This window comes from Hemicordylus capensis, chromosome 5, assembly GCF_027244095.1.
Source record: "Hemicordylus capensis ecotype Gifberg chromosome 5, rHemCap1.1.pri, whole genome shotgun sequence".
In the NCBI taxonomy this organism is placed as follows: Eukaryota; Metazoa; Chordata; class Lepidosauria; order Squamata; family Cordylidae; genus Hemicordylus; species Hemicordylus capensis.
The window spans coordinates 2,643,706-2,659,569 of NC_069661.1; the positions used below are offsets into that span (position 1 = coordinate 2,643,706).

A 15,864-nucleotide genomic window follows, 5' to 3' on the forward strand; every position below is an offset into this window, starting at 1 on the left:
GCCTCCTTCCCCCTCTGCCCTTGCTGGACCAACTTGCTCACTGGGAGCTCTCCAGGTGCTGAAACCCAGCCAGCCTTGCCTTACTGATTCTGGACTGAGGGACAGAAGAACTCCAGTACACTCATTGCCCTTCCTCATCCTCAGCTTCACAGAAGCTGGATGTGATACGCCAGATCACCTATGAATATTCTGGTGCCACTCAGGTCAAGGCATCTTTCTGTGCCCCTGCATAAGATGTCTCAGATTCATATGAGTGCCTCAAAACACGCACATGCAATAAGTCTGGGGCAGACCACAGCGGGCCCCAAATCTGGAGAGGAATCTGTTCTCTAGGTCGATGGTGGTCTCTCCAATCTTCTCATCCTTGGCCAAGAGGTCGTAGTCATAAAGAGTGATCTTCAGATCCTTCTCCAACGGCAACGTGCAAGTCAGCTCAAACATCCTATAGAGGGACAGGGGAAATTTCAGGTTACCCTAGAGTGATATGTACTGGCCAACATGCTCTGCAGTGCAACACGGGTGGTATGGAGCTGCCTGCGCTGCTGCAGAATTCTAAGAAACCACTGGCAGTCCTGTGCAAGAGCACAATGACTTAAAGTAGTGCTCCCGCACTCTGGAAGCACTACTCAGACTGATTCCAACCTAAGTAGCACTCCCGGAGTGTGGGCACACTACTCTATGTATCTGTGCTCTTGCACAGATGGTACAATCACAGATACTGCATGAGCTCAGCAGTTCCTTAGGAACCTACAGCAGCACGTTACACCGAGGAACATGTCAGTCAATGCTTCTCAATCAAAGCTGGCATTTAGTCATTGACCATTGGAACTGGAAGTTTCATACTCATCAGCATAAACAGATGATTTGGTTGGCCTGTGAATTTCACCGTGCTGCACTTAAACACTAATTTACAGAGTTTTGTCATGTTTGCAATAGATAGATTTGCCTCAGAATAACCAACTGGGCTGGTGCTGACACCTGGGATGGCCAGGGCAGGCAGCACCTGAAGGACCAGAAGTTGGCAGGAGCCCTTGACATGTGCAAGAGGTGTGTGGCCTTCAGTCCTGAGACATTTGTACTCATGAAGCCCAGGATCAGGCTGGGGATTCTCAGGCAGGGGTCTCCAATTGCTGTTGGATTACTATGCCCACCATTCCAGCCACAATGGCCACAATCTCACCCAACCCCGTGCTGGAGATCCATTGCTCTGGCAAGTTGGGTGGAGTTCTCTGGCAGCTCCAGACACGGAATCTTGCTGGGACTGGACAGATATCTGTTGGGGATGCTTGAGCTCCAGATTTTCTGCCCTGAGCAGGTGTTGGACTAGAGATGGCTTAAAAGGCCCTCTTCCGCTCTAGGATGCTCTCTCACCCACCCATGATTCGTTTTGCTGTCAGGACCATCTTCCCCACCCCCGCTACACACACAACACACACACACCACCTTCATGTTTGGAACTCAAGTGTAAACTCTTACTTCCCAAAAACTGGTTCCAGCGTGCATGGGATATAATGGTCATGGTCACTGATGGATTTCTTCCCCACAGAAATCTTCACATATGGGTCACACTGCAGAGGAGAAGGAGAGAGGGGAAGCAATGGTGGGCTCTCAATCACCACCGTGGCCACTGCAGATATGGAAAGGGCAAGAGCGGGACGTGTTCCTATTCTGTTCTATCTTATTCTATTCTATTTGTAGCAACAGAGCAGACTGAACGGCACAGCCTGGAGGCCGTAGGAAGAACCCAGACTGAGCCAGAAGACCAGGGAGTTCTCGCACTTTGCATCCAAGGCAGCCAACTCCTCTGTAGAACAAGAACTGGGATCCTTTCCAGTTTTTAATTCCCAAGAGAAAAATGCTTCTCCCTCTCACATCACACTAGAACCAGGGGTCATCTCATGAAATGGATTGCTAGGAAATCTAGGACCAACCAACGGAAGTTCTTTTTCACACAATACATAATCAACTTGTGGAATTCTCTGCCACAAGAGGTGGTGACAGCCAACAACCTGGATGGCTTTAAAAGGGGTTTGGATCACTTCATGGAAGAGAGATCTATCATCAGCTACTAGTCTGGTGCCTATAGGCCACCTCCGGCCACAGAGGCAGGATGCCTCTGAGTACCAGTTGCAGGGGAGTAACAGCAGGAGAGAGGACATGCCCTCAACTCCTGCCTGTGGGCTTCCAGAGGCATCTGGTGGGGGGGCCACTGTGTGAAACAGGAGGCTGGACTAGATGGGCCTCCTTGGGCCTGATCCAGCAGGGTTGTTCTTATGTTCTTAAGTTCACCCCGCCTTCTCCGTTATCCCAGCATTCCTAGGCACAGCTGCCTTTTCTCCTGGTTACAGCAGGTCCCTCTGAGGACGGCAGTGAGTGGTGGCAACCCTGAGTGGTTCGAGAGAGGGGATGAGTTGCAACACCGGGGTGGGGCTTCCTACCTGCTTTCAGTGCTGTAAGAGGCATGAGCGGTTTCAGGGGAAGGATCTAGATGGGGCAATGGAGAGAGGCAAAAGCAGACTGCCAGTTTGTAAACTAAGATGCTAGGCTTGAAACTGTTGATCCCTTTGCTTATTAGAGGCCACAAAGGGCAAGATCCAGCAATATTAGATGCACATTCAGAAAGGGAATCCCATCCATAGTTCTGGTGAAGTTTTCTTTCCAGCCATCGGAAGCTTTTCACTCAACGTGCCATTAATTTATGTTAGTGCCATTAATCCACAGAATGAGCTGCCCCAAGATGTGGTGTTGGTCTTGGAACAGATGGATTGTAAAAGAGTTCGACATATTCAAGGAGGAACTGCGGTGGATCACTCTGTTGATTAAATTGAGCCTCCACTTCCAGGAGCAGTGTCACCGAATACCAGTTACTGGTTGATATACTGTGCATGGGTATTTACAACACACATGAGCTGCACAACTCCAAAAACTGTACAAAAGATGTTACCCAAGAGTAAGCCTATTATTTCCAGTGGGCTTACTCTTGTGCAACATCATTTGTGCAGTTGTTACATTTGTGCAATTTGTATGCATGTAATGTTGCTGGGCTGATGTACTCTTGCACGGTACGTCAGCCACTGGAGTCAGCAAGCAGCAGAGGAAGGGGCTATTTATTTATTTATTTATTTATTTGTTTGTTTATTTAACCACCTAACTCCATTGCCTCGATGTCCCAATACTGGACTCTATTGAGGCCTCTGGCTGGCCACTGAGGGAAGCAGGATGCTGGACTAGATGGCCCACCCCCGCCACTCCAATCCAGCAGGATTCTTCTTATGCTCACTGCTGTGAAGGCAAACCACAGAATTGACCTGCCACTTCAGCAATGAGAGCAGCTCCAGTGGAAACTTCCAGGGAGCCTCCAGCAACTTGGAGGTGTCTCTTCTCTGCATGCATATAGCCTTGCTCACAACTTGCTCACCAGGGCAGTAGACACGAGTGCTCCTAAGCGTCCCCTCCGACCTGCTTCAAAATTGGCCCCTTGGTATACGGAAGATTTACGGGGACGGAAGAGGCAAGGTAGGCGACTGGAGCGCAAGTGGAGAAAAACTCGACTCGAATCCGACAGATTACGACATGGAGCACATTTAAAGATCTATGCTCAGGCGATATGTGCAGCAAAGAAGTGGTTCTTTTCTGCCCGTATTGCCTCTGCGAGTTCACGTCTGGCGGAGTTGTTCAGGGTTGTCAGGGGACTAGTATCTGCTCCCTCTCCCTTGAACCAGAATTTGGAGGCATCAGTTACCCGCTGTGGTATGTTTAATGAATTTTTCGCAGACAAAATCTCTCGGATTTGGGCCGACCTAGATGGAGACTCCACAATTAATTTGATGTCTGAACTGGAGGTGTCTGACAACTCCTCTTATACGATTCGACTGGATCAATTTCAGTTTGTGACTCCTGATGATGTGGACAAGCTGCTTGGAGCGGTGAGGCCTACCACTTGTCCTCTTGATCCTTGTCCAACATGGCTTGTTCTATCTAGCAGGGAGGCTGTTGTAGGCGGCCTGGTAGAAATCATAAATGCTTCTCTGAGGGAGGGCAGGATGCCTCCTTGTCTTAAGGAGGCAATTATTAGACCTCTTCTAAAGAAGCCTGGGTTAGATCCCTCAGAGTTGAGCAATTATAGGCCAGTTTCCAATCTCCCATTGCTGGGCAAGGTAATTGAGAGGGTGGTGGCCTCTCAGCTCCAGGCGGTCTTGGAGAAAACTGATTATCTAGACCAATTTCAAACTGGTTTTCGGGCGGGCTATGGGGTGGAGACTGCCTTGGTCGGCCTGATGGATGATCTCCAATTGGCAATTGACAGAGGAAGTGTGACTCTGTTGGTCCTCTTGGATCTCTCGGCAGCTTTAGATACTATTGACCATAGTATCCTTCTGGAACGTCTGAGGGGGGAGGCACTGTTTTACAGTGGTTCTGCTCCTACCTGTTGGACAGATTCCAGATGGTGTCGATTGGAGATTGTTGCTCTTCAAAATCTGAGCTTAAGTATGGTGTTCCTCAAGGCTCCATACTATCTCCAATGCTTTTTAACATCTACATGAAACTGCTGGGAGAGATCATCAGGGGATTTGGAGCTGGGTGTTACCAGTATGCTGATGACACCCAGATCTACTTCTCCATGTCAACTTCTTCAGGAGCTGGCATATCCTCCCTAAATGCCTGCCTGGAAGCAGTAATGGGCTGGATGAGGGAGAATAAACTGAAGCTGAATCCAGATAAGATGGAGGTACTTATTGTGCGGGGTCAGAACTCTAGAGACGATTTTGATCTGCCTGTTCTAGACGGGGTCACACTTCCCCAAAAGGAACAGGTTCGCAGTCTGGGAGTACTTCTGGATCAACGTCTCTCCTTGGTTTCTCAGGCTGAGGCGGTGGCCAGGGGTGCTTTCTATCAGCTCCAGCTGATACGCCAGCTGCGCCCATTTCTCGAGATCAATGACCTCAAAACAGTGGTACATTTGTTGGTAAGCTCCAGACTGGACTTCTGTAATGCGCTCTACGTGGGGCTTCCTTTGTATGTAGTCCAGAAACTTCAGTTGGTCCAGAATGTGGCAGCCAGGTTGGTCTCTGGGTCATCTCGGAGAGACCACATTACCCCTTTGTTGATGGAGTTACACTGGCTGCCAATAGGTTTCCGGGCAAAATACAAAGTGCTAGTTATAACTTATAAAGCCCTAAACGGCTTGGGCCCTGGGTATTTAAGAGAGCGTCTTCTTCGCTATGAGCCCCACCGGCCGTTGAGGTCACTTGAGGAGGTCTGTCTCCAGTTGCCACCAACTCGTTTGGTGGCTACACAGAGACGGGCCTTCTCGGCTGCTGCCCTGAGATTGTGGAATGCGCTCCCTGCTGAGATACGATCTTCCCATCTCTGGCAATTTTCAGAAAACACCTGAAAACACATCTCTTCAACTAGGCTTTCTCAGCTTTTTAAAACTTGTTTTTAAATTGTTCTGATTATTTAATTGTTGTTTTATGATGTTTTTGATGGTTAATCATTGTTTTATGCTTTATAATTTTTGTTTTAATTATTAACTGATTTTAATGGTGTTTTAATGTAAACCGCCCTGAGCCTTTTGGAAGGGTGGTATAAAAGTTTTAATAATAAATAAAATAAAAATAAATATAGATATCCTGGATCTAGAGCATAACATTTGTTTCCAGAGAAGCAATAATTTGGAATAATTTCCTTGGAGGTATACATGGAAAAAACGTTACAGAATTCAGTCGTGTGGATTTTGCCCTTGAGAAGAAACCAGCAGGAATCTAATATCCCCTTCATGGATCCTTCCCAAGTAATCCAGGTGAATGACCAGTTCCGATACACCCTTTTCACTTGCTAGCAACCACAAGAATTATTTCGAAGGCATCCCCCATGGAAACAGACATAACATGCAAATTAGCCCTCATGGTGATGACTTAAAGTGCAGGAGGCAAAATTCCAGGTTAACACGAAGGATAACCTTTTTGCTGCTAACGAAAGCTACACAATAGAATGAGTTTCCTCAGAAAAGTGAGGGGAGTTTCCCTTATGAAACATTTTCCTAACACTGTGTAGGGGAAGATTGCTCTGGATGAGATATCTTTGCATGTCCATTCTCATCCCTTAGCAGTCTGCTCCATCCCCCTGTTCCTTACCTTTCCATTGCTGTCCTTGGGCTGCAGGTCAAAAGCTCGAATGATGTAAACCCGGACGAGGCACTCCTGAGGCCCTCGAGCTGGAAGCTGATGGAACTGGCGAGGAGGGACTGGCAGCGAAGGGTCATCATGCAGAGGGTAAATCTTGAAGGAGCCCTGCAAGCAGAGTGGGGGACTGTGTGGGTCTTCCCTTGAGAAATGCCCTAAATGGGCAACCTCCATCCTACAACCACACGCAGTTGAGGAAGGGCTGTCAATCAGTGGTGGATTACCTACTTTGCATGCCGAGAAGGCCCCCCCTGGGTGTAGTTCTTGGCAGCACCTTCCGGTAGGGCTGAGAAAGACCCTTCTCTCTCTCTAAGATCCCTGGAAAGCTGCTGCCAGCCAGTGTAGACAATGCCAAGCTAGACAGACCAATGGTCTGATTCACTAGAAGGCAGCTTCAAAACTTCAACTTAACTTTCAATATGTGGAAATAAATAAATAAAAGGTGGAGCTGATCTATGCATGACAGCAGCACCAGTGGGGCATAATGTCTGCCAAAGGTACACTGTGTAGATCTGTACTATCTTGAGGAATGTCTCCAGTGCCAGGTCAGTGCTGGCATGGAGAGATTCTACAGGGCCAAGGGAAAAAGAAGGGGTTCTGCTTGTGTCAAACATGTCACTGTCATCACCATGATGAAGTCAGAACTATCTGTGTAGTATAATAAAATAAAAATAATGAAGGAGGAGGAGGAGGAAGAGGAAGAGGAAGAGGAAGAAGGAGAAGGAGAAGCAGCAGCAGCATGTATGTATGGACCCAGTTATGTACAATACTCAGTATAAGACTGAAGTTCAACACAGTGCTGTATTTATTGGTAGTAAAGCTGACTGCTTTGCAAGATACCCTCAGGTTTAAGGTTATAGTGTATCATCATTACTATATGTAATAGTGATCTTGGCAGGTTGCCTGTGGATGAACTCTAGTATCACACAGAGCTTGAATGAAAATACAGCTGTGCAAAAAAATTGTTCCAGTAAGAACTAATCAGCCTACTTTCCTTTCTCTGTCTCTACGACTGGACTAAATCTGGTTCAAATTGATGTCCACAAGCTAGATCCCTTACACCTCAAATGTTCACATGTCCGCCATCTAGGATCAGAGTGGATGGCATAATTACGAACTACATCGCTGAGGTGTCCCTGAGTGTCACTCACTACAACTGTACCTAATTTGATCCAAATCAGTTAGACCACAAGTTAGCCCATTGGCACTGCTACCCTGCTAAACTGGCCAAGTCCTGACGGCTGCCCTTGCTGCAACGCCTCCCCCGGGAACCCCTTGCACTTCTTTGCCTCTGGAACCGTGCTATCTGGTGAGCAGACTGAGTTGCGGGGAAGACTGAATGAACCTGATACTTGCAGTAAAGTATTCTCTTGTGTTTTCCTTGCGAATCTGCCCGAGACCTCCACGAAGACGTCAGACAGACAGACCGGAGAGGACGCCAAGGAACTCTCCATGTCAGAGACCTTGACATGGACACCGGATGGACAGGCTTCTGACAAAACCGGGCTGTCATTCGGGAGGCCAGCAGGGGACTTGAAAGAGCCCCTGCCACCTCCGGAGACACTATGCCACCATGAGTTTTAAATTAAAGGTACTTTTGCTTTCCACCAACCAACCACCCTGCCTTATGTTAGGGAATCCACGCCAAATTCCCTTTTACAGGTATACCCCCTGTAGTGATCAGCTGCCCCTCCCTCTAAAGAGTTAACAGGGAGTGAACCCTTGCCTCGACTGACAGGCTGGTGAACTCCAGGGCAGCCAATCAGTACACCAGATGGGTGGGACCTAGAGAGCGGTTGCTGGGAATTCTGGGAACAAAAAGGGCAGTCTTTATTGAAGAGAAGCACGTGCAGAAAGGCTTAGTGAGGGGCATGGAGTTTTTGCTCCCTCATGGTCAAAGCCAGCATGGAGGTTTCTCACATGGAATAACTGCGAATCCTTGAGACAGGGTTTCAGGAAGCTTGATTCTCATCAGGTGCTGGATGAGTTTTCAAGGAAAAGGGAATTCAGCATAGGGAACAGTTTTTTAGTCAGATTTTGTGTTAGAAACTTATATTTCTTTGTGTGCGTGCTTTGTATATTCCTGATACTGTCCTATTATTGTTTACCTGCAACATAATTAAAACAAGAAATACTAGCCTACGCTCAACCCAACTAGGGCAATGCAAAATACTCTATAAACATCTAAGCGTACCTAAATGCAATCTAAACTGAAGCCTAAGACAACATATTTTTGTAACCTACTATGTATTTTTGAGCCTCAGATAGTAGCAGTCTGTAGTAAATGAATAAAACTGGGTGGGTTTTTTTTGTTCTTTTCTTTTTACAAGCCTCTCAGAGATAGATAGATAGATAGATAGATAGATAGATAGATAGATAGATAGATAGATAGATAGATAGATAGATAGACAGATCTTGGTGTCATCCTTGCTACAACCCTGAAAGGGAAGCAATGTAGACAATACTGAGCTAGATGGACCAATGGCCTGACTCTGTATCAGGCAGCTCCCTCTGTGCCACTTTCCTACAGCCACCAAGTGTGATCCTGGCAGAGAGGTGGGATCCCAGGCAGGAACTCCTGAATGGGCACTGTCTCTTAGCTGCCACACTAAACCAGCTCCCGACATGCGTTACGCGCCAGTCTCCAAAGAGCAGAAGGAGGTTGGCAAACCTTGAATTCCCCCACAACGGTGGGGTCTTGGTTGTCATCCTGCGCCTTGCCACGGAACAGCTTAAAGGTGTGGCAGAAGTCTGAGAGGCCCCCAAAGTCTTCAATCTTCTCCAGCTCCATTTCGTAGACCTGAGGAAGGCAGGACATGGAAGGGGTTGTGTTGCTTCTCCCCCAACTTGGGCAGGCATTCTGCAGATCTCCCCAACCTCCACAGGGGACAAACCAGACACCTGCCCATGGCAGGGCTGAGGAAAGGCACTGAGCGGGTGCTTCTATGGTTCTTGGTAAGAGATGATGACACTGAATGACTTGGGCTGGGGTGTGTGTGTGTGGGTGTGGCTAAGGATGGGTCCTGTGAACCCGTCATGTGGATAAGGAAATGTTTCCCTCTTCCCTTGGGAAGGGAGGTATCCCCTAAAGAGGACTCCCTTAGCAAGGGAGGATCCTTTAAGGAGCAGCACGCAGTCCCCCAACTGGTCATGATCTGGGGCCTGCCGGATCAGGCTAACTGCACAAGCAACCCAAGCGGTCCTTTGGGGTGGCAATATTTTGGAGCACTGAAGTCCCATGCTACCCATGAGGTGTACCGCAGTATGTTCTGTGACGCTGGACACCTTAAAGATTATGTGGCACCACAGCTTAAGCAGCAACATATCCTGGGCTGACCCAGAGTCAGGGGACATCCAGTCAGGAGCAGGCAGGGGCCATGCGTGGCTGTGCCTGGACCTAGAGCAGGAGAGTGCCTTCTCCAGCCCAGGGTGCCTGAGGAAACTCTTGACTTGGGCCGGGGACCTGAAGTGCAGCAGATGCCTCCCGCTTGATCAGGCCTGGGTGGAGGGACCGTTCCCAGTATTCATGGCAGTCTGGGCCAATCCAGAGGATTCCTACAGCCAGCCAAGCTCCTTGTTGGCACTTAAAGAGGGTTCTGAGCACACATGATCTTAGCAGCGGCGCAGTAGAAGCAGTCCCAGGCTGCCTTGGTGGGTTCCTCCTGGTCTGGTCCCCTCCCCACCCTCTTACCTTCAGAGTGTCAAAGCCCTTCTCCAGGTAGGAGCGGCATTTCTCTCTCTCGCCTGTAGAAGCGTAGAACTTGCTCCACCAGTCAATGGATTCCTCTTCCTGGGGGAGATGTGGGGGGAGAGGCAGAGATAACCCTTCTTAGCAAGAATCCTGAAGGTGGTGGGGCCCCCTTGTGCCACTCCTTTTGATTCCAATGGGGCTTGTGCAGGAGAACTTCCCTGCCCATCATGCCCATTAGTGGGGCGTGTGAATCATCAAAGCAACAAGACCCGCTTCTATGGCACAAGCCTGATGAGGCACCTGATCCCAGTGGCTTTGAAAATACAAGGCCACAACTAAGTGGAGAGGCTGCTGCTCAGAGGCCGAGCGCCAGCTTGACAGGCAGAAGGTCCCAGGTTCAGTCCTCAGCACTCCTAGTTCAGTCAGAAATAGGTGCAGGGGGAAAACATCTGCCTGAGACACTGGAGAACCCCTGCCAGTCAGAGCAGCCATCATTAGACTGGAGTGCCCTTCTTTCTGTTCTGACTGGCAGCAGCTACTAGTCTCCACTGGCTGTGCTGGGGGGGGGGGTGCTGCTGGGGGCTGAGCCTGGGACCTTCTGCCTGTCAAGCTCTGCTGCCCCTGAGCTGCAGCCGCTCCCTGAAGATTAACCCGACTAGCAGAGAGATCCCTAATCAGCATTGCTTCTTAGCATTAGCCTGATAATAATAGCAGCAGTCTTGAAACTGGTGGAAGCTGGAACGAAGGACCAATTTGTAACTCCTGAAACATTCCTGACAATAAGCATCTCCTTTTAGAGTCCCACAACATCCCACCAAACTGACCTCACGGAGGAGTCATCCTCTGCAGGGTTTATGGCGCTTGACTCCACGCCAGCCCGTCCAGCGCTCCTCACTGTCTCGGAGAGCGCCCGGGCCCTTTCTCCCCCCGCCCCAGCCCCAAAATATATTACATAAATTTCCCGTCTTTTCAGCAGAGGCAAAGTCCTGCCTTTCAGCACTCCTTTTGTTTTGCCATTTTTAAAAGGCTGCATTCTAAACAGAATGGCTTGATTATGACATTCCTCAGGTGCCGGGTTACTAAGAAAGCACAGGCTGTAATCTGACGACTTACCTCTGGTATCTTCTGCAGCCCCAAGACAAAAAGACGGGTTAGAGGGTTCTGCTGATTTGGATTGATGTTACCAAGAAAAAATTGTGTGTGTGTGTTGTTGTTGTTGTTGTTTAAAGCAAAAGGCCAGGGGAAGCAGCTGGAATGTTAATTGGAAAAGATATTAATCGCCTGCCCCGGAATGCAGAAGCCACACGACACACTGGGCTCCTCACAAAAAGGGACAAAGAGGAAGCCAATTGAGGAGGGAACCCCCACACCCCCACACACATCTGCAAGAGCATTATTTGCAGGCAGCAACATTAATGATCATGTGCATTGCGACAGGGAGCGCAGGGTGCTGGAAAGAACCCAGAAGCAACACAGGCCCCGTCTGCAAGGCTCACAGCCATGGTCCAAAGGTCTGCGTTTGGTGTGGCTCGTTTTCACCAGAGCCCCCTCCCCATGTTTCTGCATGGATCCCTGTTTGGGATGCACTTCCTGCTTTGAAAGAGCCACGCTCGGATGATTCGTGCAGAGATGCAACAGACAGCCTCCTCCAAGGATGGCTTCTGCATTAGCAGTGACTGGATGATCCAGTCACACTGAGTGGAGATCAGTGCCCAATGGCCTGGCCCCCTCCCAGTGGGCACTGCCAGAACCCTCACTCCTCCAGAACTGGCCTCTCCTGCTGTGGGTTTTGTGTGTTGTGTATCTGTGTGGGGTGGGGGCGGGGGGCGGGTACTTCTGCCCCACAGGCCCTTTTAATCAATTAAGTCTTCCAGTAGCACAAAAATTTGCTCTGGGACTCAGTTTGGAAATTCCCGACTTTTGCACCGCTCCCATTCATTTCAATGGGAGGGTGTGCAGGAGAACTTCCTTGGGGACTGTGCCTCTTATTAAAAAGGCCGAGGAAAGGGGAAGGCTGCAAGCCTGTGGCTTTGCTCATCACAAGCCGTGCTGCGTGGAGCGGGGGAAGTGTGGTCTCCAAGGCCCAGGAGCCCTCTCCATGCCGAGGATGGAGCAAGGGAGGCCCCGATGTGAGTGCATCCACGGGAGGCAACCGCAGGAATGTCCGCATGGCTTCCCTGTCCCCGCTGAGTCTTGGGGCTGAGTATCGCCTGTCAGGCTTCAGCTGGAGATATCCGATCCTGGTGGCTCTTCCAGAAGAGAGTAACCAGAGAGGCCATAAACTATGTGCTATGATTGGAGACTAGCAAGCACAGCAAAGAGCCAATTACTCCAAATAGTTTGCAGATTTCGGCTTGCATGTTTTCTGGCTCACGTTTCGTGTGCTAACTTGTCACTTAATGGCTTATTTGTATTAGGAGCCGCGTAAGGCCTCGCTGGATGGGGGAGGCAGCCCCCATTGGGGAATGGGGTGGCCCTTCCACTGAGGGAGGACAGACCTCTGCCGATTCATACATTAACGCCCACTGTCCAGTTCAAGCTACATTTCCCCCAGTTATTTGCACAGAACCATTCGCACCCAGCCATTTATTGGTGGGATGTGCTCCGCTCCAGCTGTTTCAGAATGCTGCTCAGTGGGGCATTTGGAACCCAGCAAATCCCAGCTTGGCGGATCCTTGGTCTGGCCCAGCAGGGCCCTCCTTATGCTCTAATTCAGGGATTCCCAACCTTGTGGCCCCAGATGTTGTTGGACTACAGCTCCCAACATCCCCAGTCACTGTGGCTAGGGATGATGGGAGCTGTAGTCTAACAACATCTGGGGTCACAAGGTTAGGAACCCCTCCTCTAATATACAGTTTCAAACCATATATTAGAGCAGGGGGTCCCAAAGGGGATGCAAAGACATAGTCTATCTGCAACTATTGGCCATAAGAAGTAAATGGAACCTCCAGGTTCAGAGGCAGGATACCCCCCGAATACCAGGTTTTAGGGGTCATGGTCTTCAAACCCTGCTCATGGGCTTCCAAGAAGCATCTGCTCTGCCACTATGGAGAGCAGGATCCTGCACTGGATGGGCCCACTCTGCTCTGCTCTGATCCAGGCGGGCCCTTCTGGGTCACACAAGCCTGCACCACTTTGGCTCTCCAGCTGTTTTTGAACTACAGTTCCCATCCCTCCCAGTCACTGTGGCCCATAGTCAGAGATGATGGGAGTTGTAGTCCAGCACCTGGAGGAGGGCCGAAGTAGCGCGGCCCTGCTCTGACGGCATCTTGAGTCCCTTGCATGGTGAGCAGAACTACAGGGGTGCAAAGGGGCCCCTCTCCAAAGGACTCCGTGCAGTCCTTTAAATCCATGCCAGCCAACCTCCTCTGCCAGACCTTGATTCAGCCCACTGAGTGTCCTCCACACACTGTGAGACACCGAGCCATTATGGACCATGGGAGGGCCATTGGGAGGACTCCATCACCAGATCCAGCAAGGCTCGTTCAGCCCAAAGCCCTGGCGTGAGGGAGAAAGGATGGCACGTGGGCCCAGCTGAGTCCCTTCACCTTCACAACTTTCCTGCACACCTTGAGCAAATTAATTTGGAGACTAGAAGTTGAATTTTAACAATAAATACTGCTTGGTTTTTCAGACATATGTCGCTACTTTTAAATCTGTTAATTAAACTGCTTTAAATCTTCAGAAGGCAAACGCTTTTTAGTTTGGAAAAGAGGCAATTATGGAGAGACATGATTGAGATGTATAAAGTTAAGCATGGCGTCGAGAGAGTGGACAGAGAGAAATTTTTCTCCCTCTCTCTCAACACTAGAACCAGGGCGCTTTCCAGCTTAGCCACTCAACAGCAGCAAAATGCTTCCGTTCAGGCAAATCGCTTTCAAAATGTAAACAGCAGGGGGAGCAGTCTCGCAAAGACTTACAACCCGAAGAAACAGCAACTTCTTTGCGCCAGATATACGATGAGGATATTCTGACGATCAGCCGAAATTGGGCTAGGGGAGCCTAGCCCGATTTCGACTGACCGTGTGAGCCACTGGGCTCGCAGGCGAGCCCGGTGGCTCCCAGGACTAAATACCCCTCCCCTTAAACCAGGTTTGCGGTAGTGGTGTGCGTGGTTCGGTTCGGGGGCCATCTGGAACGCCGCCGGACCGGTCCGGAATTCCAGCGGTCCGGCGGTTCGGAAGGGCGGGGGGTGTGACTTTAAGGGGGGGTGGTAGTACTTACCCCCCCACACACCGCTCTTCCCCCTCCGGCGCTGGTGCATTTAAGAAGCTTCTTGGGGCGACAGAGTTCCTCTCTGCCGCCCCTGCCCCCGTCATTGTTCATTAATGCCTGCAATGCCAAAGAGCTGGCGGAGCGCATGCGCCCTTCACGGCGCTCGCACTTGTCTACACCGTGGGCGCGCGGGTGCCGCATACGTCACGCGGCGTGCATGCACCCGCAGCGGAGACGAGCGCGCGCACCGCGAAGGGCGCATGCGCTCCACCAGCTCTTCGGCATTAATGAACAACGACGGGGGGCAGGGGTGGCAGAGAGGAACTCTGCCGCCCCAAGAAGCTTCTTAAATGCACCAGCGCCGGAGGGGGAAGAGCGGCGGGGGTGGTTTTGAGTACTACCACCCCCCCCTTAAAGTCACACCCCCACAAGTGCCGGACCACGCTGCGTCCGGACCATGCACACCACTAGTTTGCGGAGCGAGCACTCCGCAAACTCGGTTTTCAAAATCATGAGTAGCTGCGGCATGGCTCTGCGCCATGGCTACTCATGAGTAGACCCCCAGAGGTGAGGCGAAAAGCTGCCTCCCAGCTCCAGGGGTCTCTCCAGTATGCTCTGCGCACTCACGCAGGGCATACTGGAGTTTCCGGGGCCCATGCAGCCCCCAAACTCCCCAGCCCCCACCGGCTCCGTCACGGAGCCAGCAATCGTGTGGGCAGCCGATCCGGCTGCCCAGGGATTCCGCCCTGCTCGTGTGTGGGGAGAGAGAGCTTAGCCCCCTCTCTCGGCTTAGCTCCCCAAACCGGGTCCCAGCTCGATGTCATAGCACTATATCGCAGCAATTAAATTGGAAACAAGGCATTGGAAATATGAAAGGCACCCTGCCGTCAGCGTAGGGACTGCAGTGTCACAACACAGGAAGTGTGGAAGCACCCTTCTGAGATCAGTCCTGACCCAGCTGCAGGGTCTGATCTAGAAAGCGCCCAGGGGCCATCCCATGAAACTAAAGGTCAGAAAAATTAGGACCAAAAAAAGGAAGTACTTTTCCACACAGCAGATAAATAATCTATGGAATTCTCTGCCATGGGAAGTGGTGATGGCCACTAGCTTGGACGGCTTTAAAAGGGGCTTAGACAAATTCATGGAAGACAGACCTATTGATGACTAGTCTGAGGGCTATGGGCCACCTCCAGCCTCAGAGGCAAGATGCCTCTCAATCCCGTTGCAGGGGAGCAACAGCAGGAGAGAGGGCCTGCCCTCATTTCTTGTGGGGTTTCCAGAGGTATCTGGTGGGCTGCTGTGTGAAACAGGATGCTGGCCTAGATGGACCTCCTTGGGCCTGATCCAGCAGGGCTGTTCTTATGCAAACAATATCGATAAGGAGGGTAGTTTTTAAAGAATCAAACATGATGACGCCAGCTGCTACAGCAACCCTCTGGCTGCAGACCTGCTGCTGCACTGGCTCTCTTAAGACGGGTTCCTGTTGGAAACAGTAGACACCTTGGCCTCTGGAATCCCTTCTAGGGGAGCCCCTTACCACCCCCACCCCACCACTACCACCACCACCCCACACACACAAATGAGACACGGGGCCACAAAGTGCTTTGAGTGTGCCTCACAGAACGCCAGCAGCCACGCCCTAGTCCCTGACAAGCAATCTCGTGGAGGAGCCCCAGATCACAGTGGGGGCCACGGGGCGGTGCTTCTGTTCCCCAGAGCAACATGCTCATGCCAGGATCTGATTTTGCACCATCAACATATTTTCCCAATATT

General features: G+C 50.6%; 1 protein-coding gene across 9 annotated transcripts in view; it reads right to left on the reverse strand.

The window, feature by feature from the left end:
- Positions 1-15,864, reverse strand: part of DYSF (dysferlin) — a 220,962-nt gene that overhangs the window by 44,716 nt on the left and 160,382 nt on the right. For all 9 annotated transcript variants that reach the window (XM_053256343.1, XM_053256337.1, XM_053256342.1 and 6 more), the window contains 5 exons: positions 9,877-9,975; positions 8,857-8,985; positions 6,138-6,293; positions 1,477-1,568; positions 272-442 (listed from right to left, as the gene is read on the reverse strand). In XM_053256343.1, coding sequence (XP_053112318.1) covers positions 272-442; positions 1,477-1,568; positions 6,138-6,293; positions 8,857-8,985; positions 9,877-9,975 — 647 coding nt within the window. The remainder of the gene's footprint in view (positions 1-271; positions 443-1,476; positions 1,569-6,137; positions 6,294-8,856; positions 8,986-9,876; positions 9,976-15,864) is intronic.